The sequence below is a fragment of the Bombus huntii genome, chromosome 17, assembly GCF_024542735.1.
Source record: "Bombus huntii isolate Logan2020A chromosome 17, iyBomHunt1.1, whole genome shotgun sequence".
NCBI classification, from domain to species: domain Eukaryota; kingdom Metazoa; phylum Arthropoda; class Insecta; order Hymenoptera; family Apidae; genus Bombus; species Bombus huntii.
The window spans coordinates 3,769,783-3,793,847 of NC_066254.1; the positions used below are offsets into that span (position 1 = coordinate 3,769,783).

The 24,065-nt window shown below is 27.0% G+C and overlaps 4 protein-coding genes across 9 annotated transcripts in view; 2 read left to right on the plus strand and 2 right to left on the minus strand.

Moving 5' to 3' along the window:
• LOC126874911 (gamma-tubulin complex component 4) overlaps positions 1-24,065 on the minus strand; it is a 65,934-nt gene that overhangs the window by 38,649 nt on the left and 3,220 nt on the right. The window lies entirely within an intron of this gene.
• Positions 151-2,916, plus strand: LOC126874913 (integrator complex subunit 11). The gene is made up of 5 exons (XM_050637419.1): positions 151-460; positions 600-852; positions 917-1,339; positions 1,408-2,232; positions 2,323-2,916. The coding sequence occupies exons 2-5, from the start codon at positions 604-606 to the stop codon at positions 2,611-2,613; spliced, it is 1,788 nt and encodes a 595-aa protein (XP_050493376.1). The 5' UTR covers positions 151-460; positions 600-603; the 3' UTR covers positions 2,614-2,916.
• LOC126874908 (kinectin) lies at positions 3,304-21,794 on the minus strand. Of its 4 annotated transcripts, XR_007693091.1 has the most exons (19): positions 18,332-18,710; positions 17,427-17,589; positions 17,031-17,194; positions 14,601-14,783; positions 13,799-14,120; positions 12,676-13,457; positions 11,743-12,456; positions 11,499-11,668; positions 11,237-11,411; positions 10,821-10,907; positions 10,332-10,580; positions 10,111-10,254; positions 9,874-10,032; positions 9,673-9,795; positions 9,443-9,523; positions 7,807-8,049; positions 6,425-6,464; positions 5,329-5,463; positions 3,304-4,395 (listed from the first exon to the last, which is right to left on the minus strand). XR_007693091.1 is itself a non-coding variant. In XM_050637412.1 (18 exons), the coding sequence occupies exons 2-18, from the start codon at positions 17,572-17,574 to the stop codon at positions 4,352-4,354; spliced, it is 3,828 nt and encodes a 1,275-aa protein (XP_050493369.1). In that variant the 5' UTR covers positions 17,575-17,589; positions 18,332-18,710; the 3' UTR covers positions 3,304-4,351. The 4 variants fall into 4 exon arrangements, 1 of the variants encoding a protein (XP_050493369.1); XR_007693092.1 differs by lacking the exon at positions 10,821-10,907 and having other exon boundaries at positions 18,332-18,709; XM_050637412.1 differs by lacking the exon at positions 5,329-5,463.
• On the plus strand, positions 21,729-23,952 carry LOC126874915 (vesicle transport protein USE1). 3 transcript variants are annotated; one of them, XM_050637423.1, is made up of 6 exons: positions 21,729-21,855; positions 22,505-22,608; positions 22,688-22,737; positions 22,882-23,120; positions 23,196-23,513; positions 23,675-23,952. In XM_050637423.1, the coding sequence occupies exons 1-6, from the start codon at positions 21,813-21,815 to the stop codon at positions 23,713-23,715; spliced, it is 795 nt and encodes a 264-aa protein (XP_050493380.1). In that variant the 5' UTR covers positions 21,729-21,812; the 3' UTR covers positions 23,716-23,952. The 3 variants fall into 3 exon arrangements, with proteins under 3 accessions (XP_050493380.1, XP_050493382.1, XP_050493381.1); XM_050637424.1 differs by lacking the exon at positions 21,729-21,855 and adding an exon at positions 21,879-22,019; XM_050637425.1 differs by lacking the exon at positions 22,688-22,737.

Below are 24,065 nucleotides of genomic sequence, written 5' to 3' on the forward strand. Positions count from 1 at the left end.
GTGTACTGTATTAAATTGGTAATACGAACGGTACAGTTATATTAATTGATTACTTATCGGGCATAATTTATGCTTAAGTTATTTATAGATTATATCGCAATTTTTTAAAGCAGAAGTATGTATAAGAATAAAAGTCTACACTTCTTCTGCGATTATAGAATATCCTCTCTATATTTTATTTGTAATTTCATAGAAGATTTTAGTTTTAATTTAGGCCGCTACTATATTGGTCGTATTCTATCAGTCACTTGCATTCTCTATGTTGTCTGCGGTAAAGAGACGGTAAAAATATAGGTTAATAACATGAAGCAACAAGGACTGATACTTGGTTTGTTCTTCATTATACAAAAATAGCAACGAAATGAAAGATGATTAATTAATATCTGTGAATTGATCGTTTTTGATAACATATCAAATAAATCTTTTAAACAGCCTATCAGTCAAAGGACTGATATTGTAGGTAATTATAATGATAGAAAATTTTCTCTATTTTTACGAAACTAATTTTCCTTATTATAATAGATATTTTTCTATTATATGATAATGTTATATAAATAAATGAAGTAAATAGGTTATTTTAATTGAGATACATTATTTAGAGAAATGCCAGATATCAAAGTAACCCCTTTGGGAGCTGGTCAAGATGTTGGAAGGAGCTGCATTCTTGTATCAATGGGTGGAAAGAACATTATGTTGGATTGTGGCATGCACATGGGATTCAATGATGAAAGACGATTCCCAGATTTTTCATACATAATCCCAGAAGGACCAACGACTAATTACATAGACTGTGTGATTATATCACATTTTCATTTAGATCATTGTGGTGCCCTCCCATACTTTACAGAGATGGTAATATAGATCATAAAAGTTACATATTAAAACATGATCTTTGACGAAATGATTGCATTTACAGGTAGGATATACTGGACCAATTTATATGACACATCCAACAAAAGCCATTGCACCAATCTTACTCGAAGATATGAGAAAAGTTGCAGTAGAACGTAAAGGAGAAAGCAACTTCTTTACGTCACAAATGATAAAAGACTGTATGAAAAAGGTCATTGCTGTTACATTGCATCAATCTGTGATGGTTGATTCGGAACTGGAAATAAAAGCATATTATGCAGGACATGTACTTGGTGCTGCAATGTTTTGGATTCGAGTTGGCTCACAATCAATCGTTTATACTGGGGATTACAATATGACTCCTGATAGGCATTTAGGTGCTGCTTGGATAGATAAATGTAGACCAGACTTATTAATATCAGAGTCAACATATGCAACAACTATCAGAGATTCTAAAAGATGTAGAGAAAGAGACTTCTTAAAGAAAGTATGTTGATATTATTAATACTACACGTGTATTAGATTTTACATGAAACTTATAAATTTATCTTTTAGGTTCATGAATGCATAGATAGAGGTGGCAAAGTATTAATTCCTGTATTTGCTCTTGGACGTGCACAAGAATTATGTATATTATTAGAAACATATTGGGAGCGAATGAATTTAAAAGTTCCTGTATATTTTGCTTTAGGATTAACTGAAAAAGCGAATAATTATTATAAAATGTTTATTACTTGGACTAATCAAAAAATTAAGAAAACTTTTGTGCAAAGAAATATGTTTGATTTTAAACATATAAAACCATTTGATAAAGCATATATTGATAATCCTGGAGCCATGGTAGTATTTGCTACACCGGGCATGTTGCATGCAGGATTATCTTTACAAATTTTTAAGAAATGGGCTCCAAACGAAGCAAATATGGTTATTATGCCTGGATTTTGCGTTCAAGGCACTGTTGGACATAAAGTTTTAAATGGTTCTAGAAGAATTGAATTTGAAAACAGACAGATTGTCGAAGTCAAAATGGCAGTAGAGTATATGTCTTTCTCTGCACATGCAGATGCAAAAGGTATTATGCAATTAATACAATATTGTGAGCCAAAAAATGTTATGCTTGTACATGGAGAATTTGCTAAAATGGAGTTTTTAAAAGAAAAAATAAAACAAGAATTTGGAACAAATTGTTACAATCCTGCAAATGGAGAAACTTGTGTTATCACAACCATCGCCAAAGTGCCAGTAGACGCTTCTTTAGCATTATTAAAGTCTGAAGCCAAAAGATATTCGGCTTTGCCACCAGATCCTAAACGACGAAGATTACTTCACAGTGTTTTAATGTTACGAGAAGATGGAGTATGTCTTGTGGACGCAGATGAAGTAATTATCACGTTCCGTTCAATTATCGATAATATATACTTGTATATTTGTTAAGCTATACATAATAAATAATTAAAAATTTGTTTTAAGGTGACAAAAGCTGCAGGTATAACTAAACATATAGTACGATTTACATCCACTGTACAAGTAAGGGACCCTGGTCCAGCACATTCAACGACTTTAAAATTATTACAACCACTGAAAGAGAGATTACCAGGCTGGACAGTTCAATTAACAGATGGATCAATATCTGTCGAATCTGTTTTAGTAAAAGTAGAAGGCGATGAAGATGATCAAAAAAGCGTGTATGTTTCATGGACAAATCAAGATGAAGATTTAGGTAGTTACATTCTAGGATTTTTACAAACTATGCTAAACTAAGCAATGATCTGATGATTACATGTATTAGAAACAAAAATAATCAATTACTTAATTGGTACATAATGGATCTTAAGACTTTTTGTAACCTGTGATACTGCTATGGTTAATAAAGTGTATATAGGTATAAATTATAAATTCTATGTGTTTTATATACTTATTCATCACAGATTAAGTCATTAATTCATTTTAAAAAATGCATTAGAATAATTGCGTTATATTGTATTGTATTTTATCGTGTTGTATTGTACTATTATAATTGTGAATATTGATAGATTAAAAATATTTTTTCATTGTAGTATCGTATATGGATTATCTAATTACTTATATAAAATAAATACCATTTTTTACTCCTTTTCGTACTTTAAGCTAAATACCATTAAAAAAAATACTATTACTGCATTTTTTATGATATTATCAAAAACTGAAGAAATATATTGAATAACCATTATAGCAGGTATTTGGTTAAAATTATTTGATTGAAGGTATTTTACCCTGAAACCTGGGATTGTTATAAAATGTGAATAAATAATTTACATCGTTCACTATAATTACAAATTATTATTGAAATTTGTATATTGCGTAACGTGAAATAAAACAATAATCTTATTACGTATTTTACTAAATGTAAAATATAAATAAGTACTATGTGTGTTAAACCTTATACAATTTTGTAAATAAACGAAACAATGATACTTTAAGAAACAAGTGTTTAATATATTATAAATAGAGTATTATCACCTATTTCATATCTTGTAACGTAGATCATAATAAAAATTATATTGTTTTGTAAAATAAACTAACACATAAAAACATTAACAAACGCTCTTTTAAATGCCCCATTTACATACGGTCTATTCCTTGTCATTGTTCAAATTTCGTACTTACAAATTATTTAAAACATAAATTTGTTAATATAATTTGTATACTTCGTTATATTTTAATATATTCAAAACATCCTGTTCGAACACATTTTTGAATTATTGATTTATAAGTTCATTAGAGTTGATTTATTAAATTTGTCTCATATTTTACGAAATTAATTACGTGTTCGTGAATTTGCGTTAACAAGCCACGTATTGAATTCCATCTATATACTTTTATACTAATGATCGCACGAACATGTTTATTGCACATCAATTCATTAACGATCTCAGCTTTGTATACAAATTCTTTAACAATATGAAAATAATCTAAGACTCTGCTAATTGCACGCTATTAATTTAAAAAAATTTACGTAAAAATACTTGCGTTACCTACTCAAAATTAGAATTCGTGCGTTCCATTAGGCGTACATTTATACATATGTACGTACATTTTATTCTATAAATGGTTTTATGAATAATAAATTTTAAATAAACTATGAAGGCTTCAAACACGCCTGATGAACATGCTTTATGTAACAGAAATAATATTTAAACAATAATTACTGTTGTTCTGTAATTTACATTGCATGATTTTAATAATTTTTTAATTATGCTTTTTTTATATCTATTAATTGTGTAATTGTGACAAACAGCAGTTTCATTATTTCTTAGTGTCTAACTACAAAGTTCGTTATTTATATTTCTTTCCATATAATAAAATAATATATTCTTTCCATAAGAAACATTATTCATCATATTTCCATCGTGATATTAGTCTTCTCAATAGCAAAATTTACCATTGATGTTTATGTAGTATTGGAGCATATGTAATTTCTCGTGTATTTTCTTTATCAATTATCTGGTGTCGTGCTGCGTTAACGCAGCTTGTTCTTTAAAGTTATTTTTTTCTTGAACCACCCTGAAAAATACATTAAAAGGTTTATCATATTATCCTATGCTTGAAAAAAAATTTATATAGATAAAAATTGAAAATAATTGTATTTTCTTCCAGCAGATACAAAACAATCAATTCACTTTTCTGATTCATTATTGATTTTAATGTCATTAATTTTATTGTATATATAATATGAATAGATAGATGACAATATATCTACTGGAAATAAAAACTAAAACAATATATCTAATTACTTTTTGCGTGCTTATTTATATTTTAATTTTATATGTTACTTATATGATACATTTTTATACATTACTACACATACCCTTTTTAGCAGCATATGCTAATAAATTAGCACGCAATATTAAAATTGTATTGAATAGAATCCATCACCGTACACAAAAGCAATATTAAATATCTTAGTTAGCTAATAAAATATTAATTGCACATGTGAGGATTACACAAATACATATATATATATATATATATTACTGCAAGCAAAAAATATATAAACAGATCACTTAAAAAGCTTGAATAACATTCATGCTGTTTGAACTTTTAGAAAAAGTAAAAATTTCAAAATAAAGAAACTAGTATTTTTTTAATTATTCTCTTACATTAATTTAATATTAGAAAATTTAAATCAAACAGCATAAACTTAACTATATAGCAAAATAATACTAATAGTATTTGTTATCTATTAATATAAGCATGTTTCTTACTAAACATTGTGGCTGCTAAAAAAAAATGCTATGTTATGTCCAATAATGTGTTTACCATCTGTAAAAAAAGTTAATTAAACATATAAGAGCAAAAGCGATGCAAATTATGAAAATAAAATATAACAATGATGGAAAACTATAATGAATAACTATTTATGATTCAAATTAATGAAAAATCACATAATCAATTTGATAGAGCAAACATAAAATTTCTTTATAGTGTGCCCTTTACCCCAGTGTTTGTGTTCATAAAAATTGATCCACATGTAGCTATGCATGTTCTTTGATACCCATCATCTTCGCATCGCTCCTTTCCGCACCGGCAATGTTATAAACTTTTGTTCGTCTTTGTACAACTTTTCTATATCTATATAAAAAATATTGCGCTTTCTAGAAGTGAATAGTTGATATTAGACAAATCAATTAGTTTCCTTACTATCCATACGGCATTGATATATTCTAAAATAATTTGATGGACACATGATTATATTTTACATCAGTACAAATAACACTGTACCATAATGTAATAAGTTTCATAATATGTAAAATTTGATGTAATTGGAAATAAAAATATATGAAATTGATCTCCCTTAACAACATATTGGGACAGACAAGATGCAAGACATTCAAACTGCATGATCAAATAAAGTATAAAGCTAATGAGATCTAAACACTGTGCAACATATTTCAGGGGACACACACATTATGATAGCTCATAACTTAAAACAGCTAATAATAAAAAATCATTAACGAAAATATCTTTAAGAAATTTGAAAATTTATCAAATGAAATATGTACAAATATAATACAAAAGATATTACACAATATGTGATAAAATTTTATTTATGTTACATGTAATTAAATATTTATGTGTAACCAGAGATATCTAGCTAATAGTATAAGAATAAATTTGCAATTCTTAGAAATTTCAAAATTTTGTTTCTAACATCTGAATTATGACTATTATATTTTATAGAAATTAACAAAAAGCATAACCAATAAATTTCTAATAAAAAAAAATAATATTAAATATATTATAAAATATCAGCCTGTCTAACATATTATAAATAACTCAATTATTGAGTAATTATGTTTGTTATTCCTTGGTTGTAGAAATGCTACTAATTGTAAGCAAATAATAAAATAGTGCCCATTAAAAAAAGAACATAACATTTAATACTACAAAAAATAATGTGTGGTGCAACGTAAATTAATATTTTTAAATAGACTATTGTAGTAAGACCTGGCATAAACTGCTAATAGCAGTCTACCATCAACCCTTTCAAAAGAAGGAAAAGTTCCAGAATCTCATACTTTGATTTGCATACCTGCGAATCTGCGCCGTTTTGCCATGGGTTTCTTAGTGGACTGTCAGAACAATCAAAATAACAAAATTGTTATTCATCGTTATAGCATGAGATTTCGTACGTCAAAGCAAATGTTCTTATTAATCGTGGAGTCACGATGAATCGCTGCTGTTTTAATAATAACCGCTATTTTAAGCAAATCTTAAATACTTTTTTATCTTCTATGAAACAAACACTGGGACAATGGGACAAGTATGTTATTACAGTTTGCATCGAGTTTTCCAAACTAAAATTGCCAATGATTCTTGAAACTTGTTTTGCAATACTAAATGATTTCATAATAGATAATTTCCTAAAAAATAATTTATTTTCACTTTTAGAAAACATTGTTGTACAAAATTAGGTAGGATGCTTGCTGCAATACATACGCTATTCGCATTTCCTCCTTTCAGAACGAAATAAACTAAAACAAAATGCATATATGATAAATAAAATGCTGCTAGCATACACTTTCGATAGATATATCACGAATATCGTAGCTTATTAAATATTATAGATATTATGTGTTTGTACACATTTCATAAACAAATCCACTACATACAAGTGTAGCAAAATGTAAAGTTTTACTGTCATTAGTACTGCCATTTTAATCTTTCATTTTTAAATCATATGAAATTAATAATTTAAAGCCAATATATATATATGTGTGTGTGTATATATACATATACATACATTGATCAAACATAAATCATATTTAAGTAACTCTTAATAAATTGTGCAGAATACTATTTTACTATACATAAAACCAATATATAATAAGTGTTTATATGTATGATTATAAAACACAATTTTATATGTATATATAAATTCATCGTTTTGTGTATAACTACAGATCACTTGTAAATGGTTGCTCTTAATGCTTATATGAACAGCCACAATAAAGTATATAACAATGAAATTATTGAGATACATGAAGAATAGATCTACTACAAAATACTGTTTAAATTATAGACTACCAAATGATACTCTGTAATATTATAATAAAATAATAACACAGGTCTCAGGATTATCACAAGGAATTGTTATTATCTTATGTATATAATATCAAAAAATTGTTTCTAGTATTGAATATTTCTAAATGTTGCAACAGACGTTTAAAAATTATATATTATGTAATTTATATTGCAATATTATAGAACATTCAATTACAATGCAAAGAGTAAGCGTTTGTAATGAATGTAATAATTAGGACTAATAAAACACATAATACTAATTGAAATAACATTCATTGTAATACTGAGCCCAAATAAAAATGTTTCATATTTTAATAACTAACTGAAGTGCACCTATACAGTAACAGAGCCAGTAATATTTGTTCCTCTTTTCACAGTTTTGGAGTTTACCTTCCTTTTTTTCTTGTGCTTTTTATGCTGCTGGCCCATCAATGGATTCCAGCTAGCCTGTGTGTTGTGATCTGTCATATGACAAGATTTGGAGGAGTATTTTGTAGTAAGGGGGCTGTTGTCAATTTCTTGTTGAGACTGAACCAAATTGATAGGCTTGGTTATGGAACAATTTGCGAACTCTGTATTCTTGAGAAGAATATTTTCTAATGCAGCTATCAGAGTCTGTGTTGCTAGTGGGAGCTGCATTTCAGATATATAATTATTTAACTCACCACACATTACATTAGGTAACGACAATTTATCAAATTTTTTAATGTATCAAGCAAAGAAAAATTTTCAAAATTGTCGTTCTGTTAATAGAGATGGTTCAAACATCAAATGATACACAACAATCAAATTGCTGATACATATCTGTTTGATAAAAACTTCAACTTTTTATATTTTATTAGAATAATTCACATATTTTTCTTATATTATTTCAAAATAATATATGATCCATAAAATTTCTTTGCATTTAGAAAAATGATGGAATTCGAAAGCAGATATCTTTTTATACTACTAAAAAAAATTTACATTTTGGCACATGAATAAATGTAGTAAAATGTATGTATTATTTATAAATGTATAACTCTTTTTCTATAAGAACTATATAATTATAGGTTGACAAAGTAATATTTTCTTTTCTGAAAACAATTTCATGTTTGTATTAAATCAAAAATGTAAATTTTTGATATCATTTTTCTAAATACAAAACTATACACAAAATATCTATAAAATAGTAATAGTAGTTGCTAATAAGCAACATTAGCAAATTAATCGTTGTTGTTAGCGATCGTATAATATCGAAATTTCATTAAATGCACAAAAGTATTATATAGGTATAAATTGTGGTATCATTGAATAATTAGCATATATGAGTTTAATATGTATAATATATTAAATGAAATTATGTGTATATATGAATTAAATTAATATGTGCAGGCAATAATACCACATTTGAGTTTGTTGAATTTGTAAAATTTAGCAGCCAAATTCAAAGGTCTACAATTATATATATATTTGGGCTTTTTCTCTTGCTGCTAGTATTAATAAAATAAAATTTAATATGATTTAACTATATTCAATACAATGTTATGTATTCCCCATTAATTTATCAATTTGATTGCCTATATTACGTATCTAATAAACAACGAATTTTTCGTAGATAATACTTTGTAAAAGACAACCTAACCCCAATCACTAGAATCATATTACATCAAGTAAATTCCATGTTTCAATTGAAGAAAACTTCATAATAGAAAATGTTTACTTTCCACTGAAACGGTTAAGTATTTAATTGACTTTTACAAAATAATATCTATATATAAATTGTTACCATATAATCATTACATATAGTACAATAACAGCAAAACACAAAAGGTCTGTTGTTAGTAATTAATTTCACAAATTAATTATAATTGATACATCACGTCAGAATTTTGCAGCATTATGTAGTTTTTCACATTTTCGCATTATAGCCATAATATTTGTCATTACAGCTATAACATAAGCTTTTTAACTTTTTTATACAAAAGGCACTGGACAAAAATTAATTATGACACTTATGAAACATTTAAAATCAATGTATACTAACCTCGGAATTAGAACATTCAGAAGCTGGCGGTCCATTTAATATTGGCTGTTCTGAACTGCTACAACCACCATAAACTTCACTCTAAAATTAACAGAAATCCTTGATAATATTTACAATTTAAAAGTATATAATACTTTATAATTAATGTCAATATTTTATAATTTGATTTCAAAAATATGTAACATTCAAATTGTTCATATACATATGCATATACATTACATATATAATACCTTAAGTTGTGACATTTTTTGATGAAGTTGTGTAACTACACATCGTAATTTATCCAATTCTGCATCTACCGCTGCTCTTTTGTTACATTCTATTTGAAGTTCTTCTGACAATCGTGCTTTTTCCTATAATTAATGTAACAATAGCTTTATGACATATTATTCAGCATATCCAAGTAATAATTTATTTCTTTATTGATTTACCTCTTGAAGCTTTTCTAATGTACCTAAATCATGAGTATCTACTTCACTCAAAACCGATTTTGGTGTGGATCTATGTGTCGATAATTCAGCATTAGCTTGTTCTTTAAAAGATTCAGCTTCTTTTAGTCTGGTTTCCAATTCTACTACCTTATCTTGTAACTACAAACATATGAAATTATTTACTTACATTTCAAAATATTAAAGATAAATGCATTTTTATATTTTTACAGAGCTTACCTTTTCATTTATATTTAATTTACTCATGAGTTCATTCAATTCAATTCTAAGACCTGCTACCTCACTTTCTTTCTGTCGAAGCTGTGACTCCCACCTTGTTTCCTCTGATTCTACATGACTTTGCAGCTTATTAAGCATACCTTCCTGTAGATACATTTTTGATAAATACAATCGAAGTAAAAATTTAACAAGAACATATTACAAATGCAATAGAAACTTACTGTATCATCAATAATTTGTTTGTAATGCGAAACCATATCTTGTAAATTTTTGTTTTGTTTTTCTAATTCTGAATGATTATCAGTAGTATTCTTTTTCTTCAATTCAGTAAAAACTGTATTCACCTTTTCTTCAAAAACTTTGAGCCACAGTTCATGTGATTTTTCAGATACTTTTATTTCTGGGAATATCCTTTCTAATAAAGCCTTTGTTAACTTTTCTTCTTCTGCTTTTACTTTTTGTGTAATTTCCTAAAAATTAATTGTTATTCATTTAAATTTAATCTATTTTATTAAAGAGAAAAAATGAATGAATATACATGTATGATATTCATATTTTAGAGAGAGTGTGGAGGGAAAAAGGGGAGAGAGCGTAGGTGAGAAATTATAATTTATTCAATTATACATATATAAAATATTAAAAACAAACAGATCAGTTCTAAATTTAGAAAGAAAAGAATAAAGATTAAGATAGGTAAAATGGGGACTTACATCAAAGTTCTTCCCATTATTAGATTTAGCACGCAATTCGGCGGCGGAAAGAGCTTCCATCACTTTCCAGTTTTTTACACGTAATTCCTGTTCCAACCATAAAGAAATGAAGATCAGTGTAAAACTTTGAGATAGATATTTCATATAAACGACTGACAAATATATTTAAAAAATTCTTTTGAAATTTCAAAATTAAGAGGAGGTTGGCAAAGTGATGGAAGCAATAAAAATTGATTGCAAAAATACATAAATATAAAAAAATATTTTTATATAAAAATTTAACTGTATATTTATATAACAATTTAACCACTTACGTGTTGGTAGTATTAACATATATATACACACATATATATACATGTATATATATCTTAAATAAATATACTGGAAAAAGATTATCTATACATATTATAACTTACATTATTTTTGGACCTTTGTGCTTCCAATTCATTATTTAAATGGGCAGCAAGAGTACGTTGATTGTTTACATCACTTCGTAATGCATCAATCTGAGTATTTAATTGATTCAGTTCCACTTCTTTATGTGTTAATTCAGTTCTTAAAGCATTCAATTGACTCTCCTTTTGGGCCAACCTTTAAGATATAATTGATATAAGAAAGATTGATCATCAAGAATCAAAATATACTAAATTAAGTGTTTTAGAATAGACTTATACATACAAATTGGTTTGTTCTACAAGTTGTACATTCTTTTGAACATTATCATCAATTCCATTTTCACGGCCTTCTGCAGCTGGACGTTCAGTAGTTGCTGCTAATCGAGAAGCCAGTGATTCATTATCTTCTTGTAATTGCTTAAGTCTCTTTTCCAAATCTGCGAGAATTGTGTGCTGAAAAAAAAATAATCTGTATATTTTCAACGAAATATAATTTACATTTATGTTGATATTTAAATAAATGATACCTGTATAGAAAGTTTATCATTTTCTTCCTGCAGTCGTGTAATCAGTAACTGAGTTTCACTTGATCGCTGATCACGTTTCTGTAACCTACTTATTTCTGCCTTTAACACGTTCATTTCATTTGTTGTTTCATTTGCAGCTTTAAGTTCGGCACGTGTTTCTTCTAATTCATTTCGGGACTGCTTTAACTGTTCCTCTAACTTCTCCATGTTCGATTGATTAGTATTAACGTCGCCTTGTGCTATTTCTAGACTTTTTGTTGTCTTGTTAAGTTCGTCTTGTACAGTATCTAAATTCTTCTGTACTGCCTCTAACTGTGTTTCCAACTGTGTTATATTTTCTGTTGACTGCTTTAGTTCAGTTCGTACATTGTTAAGTTCTTCTTTACATGTTTCTAGATCCTTGTCTTTGTTAATAAGCTTTTCTTGAAATACTTTCAGTTCTTCCTCTCTGTCAACAAGTGTCACTTTAAGAGCTGTAATTTCAGCTGCCTCATATTTCACTTCATTCATTGATACTGACAGCTCAGATTTTAATTTCACTAATTCAGACTGAGCTTTATTCAATTCTGTTTTTAATGCTGAAGCATCATTAGCTTCTGTTTTTACAGAATTTAATTCACTTTGCAATGAATTCACTTGTTTTTGAAGTTCCTGTTCATGACGATGAGCGCTTTTTAGTCTGTGATCTAAATCAGCTTGTGCACGATGGGAATCCTAAACAAATAAATATAAATATTTTATTAGCAATTTGTTAACGCTTTGTATAATGTAAAAATTATTATTTATCTTTGTTTTTATCAACAAAAAATGAGGAGAAGGAAGAAGCTTATTGTACAAATAACAACCCACATCTATGATCTTCCCTTCTGGAATTTTTTTAATTATCTTTTTGAAAAAATTGACATATTAAGCCTTGTATCAATTTCTTCTTACCTCAAGCTGCCTAGCAACATCTTGCAATCTATCTCCAGCTTCCTTGAAATGTTGTAATTGTCCTTCTGAATGCATCAATTGACCTTGCATAAGTCCTAATTGTTGCCGTAACATTTCTATTTCAGCAGTACTACTCTCACAAGTTGCTTGCAACTCACTTTGTAATTCTTGTACTTCTACATGTTTTTGAGCTAATTGTGCTTTTAATGCATTTTCATTATCACGCATTTGTGCAAATTGTACTTCCATTTGTTTACGTTGTGCAATCAACTCTTGTTGCATATGACCTTGAGTTTGTCCTTGATCCTCTTGCATCTTATGAATAATTGCAGCATTTTCATTTACTTTAGTTTGCAATTGTTCAATTTGTCTAGTAAATCCTTGTTTTTCAGCAGCATGACTTTCCAAGATATGTTGCATTCGTGTATGTAGAGTTTGAGTTTCTGTAACTTTAGCATTCAATGCTTCTTCTAATTGTCTTACATTAGCTGATAATCTAGACCTTTCAGAATTCAACTCAGCACGTAACTCTTTCAATTTATTTTGAAATGCAATATTTGCTTCATGTTCATCGGCTAAAGCTTTTTCCTTTTCTGCAAGTTGCTTTTTTAATTTAATAACTGGATCTGCGCGACCTTCTGTCCATTCTGAATGTTCTGAAGGATTATCCATTTGTTTATTTAAAAGTTGGTCAATAAGAATTTGTATTTCAGAACGGCTAAGTTCAGCTTTCTGAACTAAAGGCATTAATAAAGATACATTGACAGCATCCTTATCTCCACCTAAAGTAAAAAAGGAGTCAAAAATTAAAAAAGATATATATATCATAAGCACTTGATAATAAAAATGTCTTGATAAGATAGTTTAATATATGGAATCACCTTATTCAGTTGATAACATAAGCTTAATTAATCATCTTTAATTTAAGAAATATTAAACATTATACTAAAAGAAATATGGCTGTATGTATATATAATTTTGTTTTATGTAGTATAAATATATTAAATAGAAAACAAATTATAAAAATTAATGAAAAGACATTAAGTAAAACACATATATAGATTTTTTAAATTCATTTAAAGAAATTAATATAGAAATTGAATTAACTAATATATTAACTTACCAATTTGTGCTAGAATATCATTCTTTTTCTTTGCTTTTTTAGATTCTTTATTTGTTGATTGAGTAGAAATTACAGTTTCTTTTATAATTTCTTTTACATCTCTAACTGGAGTTTCTTTTTGTTCTTTAATTTCTTTTACAGAATCTTTATTAGCTACTGCTGATGTATTGGTATTATTAATTGTTTCTTTTTTCTCTTCCTTAATATTGTCATCCTTCTTTTTTACTGAATCTTTCACATTCTTCTTTACTTTTGTTGGAGTTTCCTTTGGAGATTTATTTATAATTGATTCAGACTGACCAATTTGTTGTAAATTTTCTTTCTGTTGAACAAACCATATTAAAATATACTAGGATATGTATTTAAACTTGTGTATGGGACGATTCTAAAGATTAAAGATATAATAGTTAATTTTGTATTAAATCATGTGTTAATAAAATTTCATAAAAAAACATACATACAGAACACACAACAAAAAGAAAATAAATAGTTAGAAGAACTTGATATTGCAGCGAAAATATTAATAAACAATTATATCGTGTATAATATCAACTTAAAAGTTTACATTTAAACTCAATTTATGAAAACTTTTTTTATTAAAATTTTTTTAATATTATTAATTTATCAAACTAAAATCAGTTTAAAATCTGAAGGCGTAGGTAAATTTGAAAAATGCTTTAACAATACAAAAGAAGCACTATATATAGCTTTAGTGTTAAAGAAGCAGCAAGTTATGCAAAATATGAAAACATGAATGGAACACATATGAGATAAAATATTCTACCAAAAGCAGTTCACTCACACTATGACTCCGTATGAGTTCGAGGTCGTCCTTTGGTTGAATGAGGTCAAAATGATTAACCTCTGTTGAGAGGGGTTGTGAAGGACTTAATTCAGTCACAATAACCAATGGCTCATCTTTATTTACAAGAATTGGCTTTACCTTTTCATGCTTGCCTTTCTTCTTACTTCCTTTGCTACCCTCCTATGATTTCAATGTATATATAAAATGTTTCCCATGTATTGAACTAATTAAAAGTAGTGAAGGCAATGCACTTTCACTTTTATAATAACAGGTATATAATAATAATTTTACATTATATCAAAATGGACATATAGAATTATTTATATTGGTTAGTTATTGTGTATATATGTATATATAAAGGAGCTAAAAATTTATAGTTTTTTTAATCATTATGGTTTTTATCAATAGATAAAATATTTTTTACAAAAAAATAATAGTATCTTTTAGTTTACTTATATATAAATATTATAGATGCATTTTTCACCTTGAAATTGTATTTATTTTGATTTCTTGCCAAACATATATACCTGAAATTGATAAAGCCACTGCATCATTCATAATTTAAAAAGAAAAAGATATTAATATGAAAAAACAGTTAATACTCTTCACCACTACTAAATTTTAATATAATTGTGAAAATATTAGTTATTCAATAATAGCATTTTCAAATTTCTAGAAATGTATAATTAAAAAATATAAATGTATCATTAAAAGAGTATTTTTTATTCAATTGGATTTTATATCTTTTTGTTATTTCTCTTAATTTTCATCTACATGATAAAGTAGCAATAAAAATAAGATATTATCATGTGTGGAACAGTTATTTATAGAAATTAATCTTGAGGTCCTAGAACTGTTTATCAATGAGCAATATACAAAAAAAACAAACTTTTGCTTTAAATAACTTGTCTCATGTTATATTGGTATTTTATTTCATTTTTAATGTAAATCTATATAAAAATTCATAAATTCTTATTGTACTTTTCAGTTTTTAAATATATTGAATGTTTCCTGAGGTTATTTTAATACAAGATAAGATGTTTCATTACATACTCAACATTAGAATTTAAATTAACTTACCATGGCATAATTTTAATTATATTACATACATTTATAAAGAATTAAAAAATTATAAAATTAGAACAAAGTTGCTATGTAGAAAATTTTAATTATGTAAACATATTTTTAAAAATGCATATTACTATATGTATAACAAACACTAATCATTTGTTTTTAAAATACTACAACTTGCTTGTAAATTGTTTTTTTATTACAAAACTTTATTTCTCCATACGCTAATTAAATAAATTTAATTTTATACAAATTTTCTGCAAACAAAAAGTGAAATTATCTCTTTAAAAGAGCAAATGTCCATTTTAATATAATGTATATACGATTTATTTGACTCTAGAGGGAAAACATTATTAACTGGATTTTTTACATTGATATAGGAGTGTGCAGTTATTTCACATTAGTACATTTTTAAAAATTACTATAGTAATTAAAAAACTAAGATGGAAGATAATAGAAAGAGACAAACTACATTTTTTGGGCGTTTTTAACAAAATTTCACTGATTAAATTGAGATTAAATTAAGATTGTTATCTTAAACTATGTAAAACATAAATGTATTAATTCAGATAAAGTGATGTACAAATGTAAAAAGATGTTGCATGTTATTGAACAGTTACATTAAAATATTATAATTAGTCCTTATGGTTTGGATGACACCTAGCCAGAAATATGATACATCATGAATAGAAAGACCTTAAATGACATATATGTAAGTGTGACATACAATATGTAAGCATACCATATTTCATGCATGAAATGTATGAAAACTCAAGAATAAAAAAGCGCATGTGTATATCTTTATTTTATAAATATGCATGACGATTCACGCATAAATATACAATAAATATTTAAAAATTAGAGAAACGAACTTCAATCTTGTTGTTAAACTATATTTGTTATATACTTCAATTAACATTAAACAATATATTTTTTTAAAAGACAGATCAATTTTTATATCTTATTAGACAAAAAAAGATAAACAATACAATTATTCTAATTGAAGTTTCTTAGAAAATTAATAATTTGATAATTATTTAACTTATTTTATTAACAAATATAATGTCAAATGTATTTTTAAGTAAGCAGTTTTAATTGGTTCTGATAGTTTTACTTATTTTTTGAACAAATAATGTAAATACAAGGTCTCACACAACATTGGGGAATCGCTTTGATGGTGGATCCTGCACATGAAAACTATAAAAAAAGTATATAAACAGCAGAATCCACAACTGAGCAGTTCTCCGATGTTGCAGGACACTCTGTGCATAAGTTAAACAAATATTTCTACAAAAGTTATTTAGATCAACTGAAAGTTTGAAGAAAGGTAATCATATACTTAATAAATGTACTTACACGAAGTAATGGCTCTAATGGTAAAATTTGTGGATTTTCCTCAAATTGTACATGCTCTGGTTTCTCTTCTTTATCTTCCTTTTCTTCCTTTTCTTCTTTCTTCTCTTTTACTTTCTTTCCTGCCTTATTTTTATGTTTCTTTTCTTTACTTTTATCTTTTTTATCTAAAATGAATATTAATACAACTATTACCATATTCATTTATAAAAGTGTTTCATACTAACTTCCAATATAATAATTTAAGTTAAGTGCCAAGAATTATCCATAATAATATTAAAACATGTTTAATATAATTCATTTAATCAATAAGATACTACAAATACCTTTTTCAATAATTGACAAACCAAATTATTTGTTTGACATCTTTATATCATATTATGATAGAATTATACATACTTAACAAAAGATCATCAGGAAGTTTTCTTTGTTCTGCTATTGCTTCTTCATAAGATTTCTCTTTTATACCAAACATTGATACTAAAACAATAACTGCTGCAGAAATGACTACTACTGCTACATATACCAATCCTGTTTGGACATCCATTTTATATATTTTTACCTGTAATAGTAAAGTATTTATATGATAATAATCAATTTATATAATAATAATTTAAGATTTCATTAATTAATTTGTATATAATAAGAAAAGATTAACTATGAGCAGTTAACTAAAGTGTTCTTGATTTCTTGCATGATGTTACACAATCTTATCATAGTTTATTTGAAATATTATCTTCTAGTTAACTTTCTTTGAGTACTATTGATATGTACAATAGTACTTTGTACATGATACATGTAGTATATTTAAACACACGTATTCTTTAATTCAATAAAAAAGATTTCCATTACAAACTCTATAAATTAGTAACAAATCTAATTCTACATTTATATTAAATATACTTTTCCGTAAAATATATGTATCATTTTATGGCACGTAATAATATAGAGTAAAAAAATAAATGATATTGTGTATATACACATATATATATATATAACATATAATTGTATATACATATATGCATATATATATTGTGCGGGTGCGCGTAACGTAAGTGTATATTCGATGCGTGCATGTGCGTATATGTAAAGTGTTTTATAATGGGATTATTTGTTAGATGAAAATTTTGGAGAAAAGTACGGTAAACATGACATATGGATGACAAGCAGGTCGACGACATAATCATTGAAGATGAGTCAAGTTCCTTAATGTTAAACCACGAATCGGGTAGAACCGGCAAAATGATTTATATTGTACTAATATTTCGTTAAAACAATAGAACTAATAAACTCACTAAACTTACACTGCTCACCGAAAATTCAGTAGATCGCTCCTACTGAGGAATGTAAAATGAACAACGAACTCTGTTTGTCTACAGAGAATCACGACAAGAATTCACACACGACTTCTCAAGATTATGGCTGCCGAAGGCACAGACAAGTGTACGTGTTCGAAGCCACGCCTATCAAAACTCCCGTTTTCTGATTGGTGGCAACCTCTGCCACGTATGCAAAACACTCGTACAAACGAGAACAATATTCATGCATGAATTTTGTTAATTGTCAATGACAATTAACCAGAATAAATAATTGATAACCTAATTTAATTCATGATCACTAACGCACTGTACGACATACGAAAGAGTTAACACATTCGTGACACTATACCAATTTTGCATACTAAAACAAGTTGGCCAACTTTATAAAAACAGCATTTGATAAGTTCTCTCGTTCTCTGTAGTCTTCTAAATGTGTTTTACGTATAGTCAAAAAAATATTTATTACTAAATATCAATGAAATGTTTTCAATAAATAAAATAGGGATAGATATTATTTAACGATTTAATTTTATTGTAATTTATAGTTAACTTTTTAACATATAGAAAAATATGATATCTTTATCCCACACTTATCAAAGTATATATATTATAATTATATTAAATTTAATAAAAATTTTATTGGAATGCCTATATACTATCCTGAAAATAATGTGAAAAATCTTTGTTTTAACAAATAGATATTTAATGTTCTCTATTTATACAATCTTAATCGATTTTTATTATCATATAACATTTCTTAACAAACAGTATTATGCGCTTTATATCTCTAATATAAACTAATAGTAAGAAGACTGTAAACGCATGATACTCAGGAATAATCGACATAAAAGAATTTGAATGAAATATGCCACGTTTTTTGTTGCTTTTCCATGTATAAAAGCATTATTGGCAGTATTTCGAAATTATTGTTTATGAATTTTCCAAATATTGCCATAAGATGATAATTCTTTCATTATTATGCAAACATTATTATTGTACCGCAAATCGATAAATGTACGTTTTCCATAAAACGTTATTTATCACTCATTAAAAGTTTGCTTTAAAAAATTGCACGAAACTTTTCATTTATAGATTTTGCTTTTCCTTATAATAAGAAAAAGTTTCAATATTACTTCAGGAATGTTCATGCCACTGCTCGTGCTTCAGGCAAAAAGCTTTCCCAATATTTAATAAGTTGGTTTTGGTATTGTAACATGGTTTCCAAATATTCTGTTAATTGTTTCTTAAAGTCTTCCACTCTCACTAATTCAAATCGTTCAACTTCTTTTTTAATTATCTTCGAAATATTGTCAAATTCTTCTTGCCCTCTATCAACTTTTGCTTCCCATTCTATTACTTCAGTAGCAGCTTGGCTCGTTTTGTCAGTTCTTCCAGATTGTTCTAATCGTGCTTTCTGTTCCCTTTTTTTATTTAACATCATTTGAGCATGTTGCCAATTTTGAAAAACCTTTACTCTTTCATGAAATACATCCTAAAATTGGTAATATTTTAAAATATCTAAAATGTTGGAATGCGCAACATTTATATGTAAATAGATTATTAACCTTTATTGCTCCAATCAGTGCAACATAATCTCTTAACATTTCTCCAAACTGATACAGATCGCTATTACTTTGCGCTCTCCTGATCGCTTCTACTTTTTCCAATGTCTCAGCTAACTGAGCTAATGCCCTTCCAAGAGATGCTCCTGGTTCGCCATGACCAAGAACTGCAATGGATCTTGCTGTTGCACCAGTACATGTTGCTAATTCTCTTCTCTGATTAGTTAAGGTATCAACAGCAGAATGTAATGCACGCAGTTGAACATCAAGAGAATCAATTTGTGATGTCTTTTCTTCAAACCACTGAAAAATAAGAAAAATGAAAAATACTGCTTAACACGAATATGTTTTATAAATTTAATTACTAAAAATTTTCGATATAATTAATAAAATAAATGATACGAAATATTTATTATATATATATATATATATATATATATATATATAATATATAATATATATAATATATATATATACACACATATATACATATATATATATTTTATATATATATTGCAAATATAAGTTATTAAACATTTTTTAATTTTACTTTATCAGTTTCATCCATTTTATATGTTATCTTGTTAACAGTTTCTCCAACTTTGTTAAACAGCCTCATTACTCCTTTACCACTAAGTGCAGATGTATTAGTAGCTTTAGGTAATTCCATATCTGTTTAAGATATACACAGTTATAAGTATGATTGCATTTAAAAAGTTATTTTATTTTATACTACGATTTACCAGCTTCTAAAAATTCTCTAAAATCAGGATCAACACTAAGCACTGGATGAGCTGCAGTTCTATTCAAATATCTTTCAAGTGCTGCTCTGCGTTTTTCAATAAATTCTGTAGAACTGGAATTTTGTTCTTGATTCTTGTCGCCAGACATTTTAATCTTAGTTGTCCCTAATCACATAATTATTTCATTTATTTTACTGAATAGTATGATAAAAATAATATGACTTCAAAATATCTATCAATACCAATAACACTCTTCTCTGGAGCAGGAGGAATTATTCTGCCATTTCTAAGATATTTATCTGTTAATTTGTCATGAAGGCCAAGAAAATCACTGAAGCGTCTAATAACACTGAAATTTCTCTTTCTAAATATTGGCATATTTGTTTCTGTCTCAACTTTGTAAGCAACATAAGCACCCATTCCATCTCCTATTTTTTGAGGAGAAGTTACAGTAATTTTTAAGAAAACATCAGAAGAATCTGTCGATACCTGTAAAATATAAACTATAACATATACTTTTTAACTTGTTGTTATTAACATTTAATAATCTAAAATATACCACATCAGGTGACTGAGTCTGTATAACATTTGTTGAAAGTACATCTGTATTATCGTTTATGGGAACATCATGGAGATCACCTATGTCAGTACTCATTGGTCCCAAAGGTGAACTTAATGGTCCTGGTGCAGGACTTGATACCGATGAAAATGAATTTTCTTCTGGTGCATCTCGTAAAGTTAACTTTGGTAATTCTGTTTGAATAGTTGATACTCCGTTGTAAGGAGGTGAATCTTCTAATTGACTTTGATCCTATGTTTAAACAATATTAAATTTTATCTTACAAGAAATGTTTCAAATTATTACAAACGATCTTATTATATTTTAGTAACAAATTACAAATATTACATTTAATACAACAGAAATAAACTTGTGAACCTAATACATAGGTTGTGAAATTTTTACGCACATGTCTGAAAACAATATAAAAACTACCTGTACTGCTGATGCAAAAATATCTTCATCGTCGTCGTCTAAATCATCAACTTTCACGTCATTAGTATCAAATAGCGGCGGAGATTCTTTTATATCAGCCATCTTAGCGATTCTGTCAATCTACCGAGAAATGTACTGGGATCGGCCCCCCAAGTGATGTATGCCGTATGCCAACGTCAATCGCTATCTGTGACTATCGTATTTCTCAAAGTGCCTATCTATATTCGTGTATTATAAACTTTCTAACTTATCTTTACTACACATTCCGCGCGCCTTAGTATAGAATTCTCACACCTGTAATATATAATATACATAGAACAAATTAACAATTATGTTATTATAAAGGCGTCTACTGATGAAGTCAGTTAGTTGCAGTAGGATCAAAAAATGCATTATGTACCGTTTCGTTCACAATAAATTGTTATCGTCTAGTTATGAATTTGTAGCGGCATATTTAAAAATGATAACAAAGAATATGTACATATTGCGTTAATAGTGTACTAATTACTTTCGAAATAATACGTGTAGCCAGGTGTACTGTAATATTTTAAAAAACCGACGATTAAAAATTTACAAACTATTAAACATTATTCTCAATGCATAATATATTAATTTAATAAATAATTTAGATAGATGTTTCTAGGAGGATTTTGTAAACGTGTAAAACAGTGTGCAAATGACATAGATACATAATGTGTGGTGCTTTTGTATCAGTTTGTGGTTACTTCTGCTTTCTGTATATATTTTACATATGTAATCTTTAATCTCGAAGTAAAAAGGATTAACTTGGAAAAACGTTATATGTTTATATATAGTACTTATTTATGAATTTCTTTTATAACTGTTTATTAATTACCAGAAATGAATCAAATGTCCAGAGAAGAAATTGATATCAGGCGACTTTTAACAAGATGTGAATTCATGGCAAAAGATGATCCTCATAAGGATTGGAAGCTTGAAAAGGTTAAAAAATAATTTAAATAATGATTAATTATTTAAAATTAATATAATTTATTCAAAACAAATGTATTAATCATTTCAGTACATCCTTGCTTTGGATGATATGATCAAACAATTACAAACATTACCACGGTACAATTCTATTTTATTTTTTAATAAAAATATATATTTATTAACAAAGATTTCAATTTTAAGCAATGTGCGCCATATGAGCAACATAACAACTTAATGTACTTGAAATTATTATAAAATTATTAAAATTTAATACTTTTTCAGTAAACCATCTAAGGATACCATGATGGGTTACATTAAACGAATAGATTTCCTGAAGGGATTAGTAAATACAACTAAACTTACAAGTCCAGTAGATAGAGTTGCAGCTGTACAAATGTTACCAAAAAGTTCTACAACGTTTAATGATTCAATAGGTCCAAATATAACAACCCAGATACATCAAAAAACTTCAGCAAAATATAATAGAGAATTGCGTGCTGAATTATTCCATAGTGATAAAGGTATATCAATATCACTATTTGTAAAAAAGATAATTTACAACTATAATAATCATCTTTTTTTTCTGGGGACATTAGAAGATGGTATAAGACAAAGATTAACTAGTACAAACATGCATGATGATGATTTAGGTGCAATTTTAAAATATAATAGAAATATTCAAGAAAAAATTGCTGAGAATATGCTTTCCATGACTAGTAGCATAAAAGAACATGCTTTAGCAGCAAATGCCATTATAAAAAAAGATATTGGTTTACTTGAAAAATCTGATAAATTAACTGATGTTAATACAAGTAAATTAAAAACAGAATCACTAAAACTGCAAGAACAAACACAATCATATTGGCGGTGCTGGATGTGGGTGATGATCGCATTTGTTTTAGTTGTATTTTTCAGTAAGTATTAGTGCATAATGTAACTCTATTTATGCTATAGTATTCATAATATTGAAATATCATAGCATAATTTTGTAGTTATTAATTTTTATGAAATACATTTATAATGTACTTGTATGAAATATGATAAGAATTTATACAATAATAAAATTATTTTTCAGATATGGTATTATTTATAAAAGTTGCAAAGAAAAGTATTTAAATTTGTAAATACATTTATATATATATCCACAACTGACTTGGGTACATAAGAATGAGGCTATGTACAAATGTGAATATCTTCAATTCAAATAAAATCATTAATATTGTTATTCTTATCATAAGCATATCTGTATATATTTTTCATGATGAATTTTCATCTATGTGTATATGTGTTGACTACACTTAGTCATCAATATGGTAAATGAGAATAAAAATATAAAATTTTTAATTTCCTCTATGAGAATTACAATTATTTATCCTTCCATTGATATCACTGAATGTACTCAATAGTCTGGCTGAAGTTTAAGTTAAATTATTCACTTTTAATATATTTAATTATCATAATAAGTA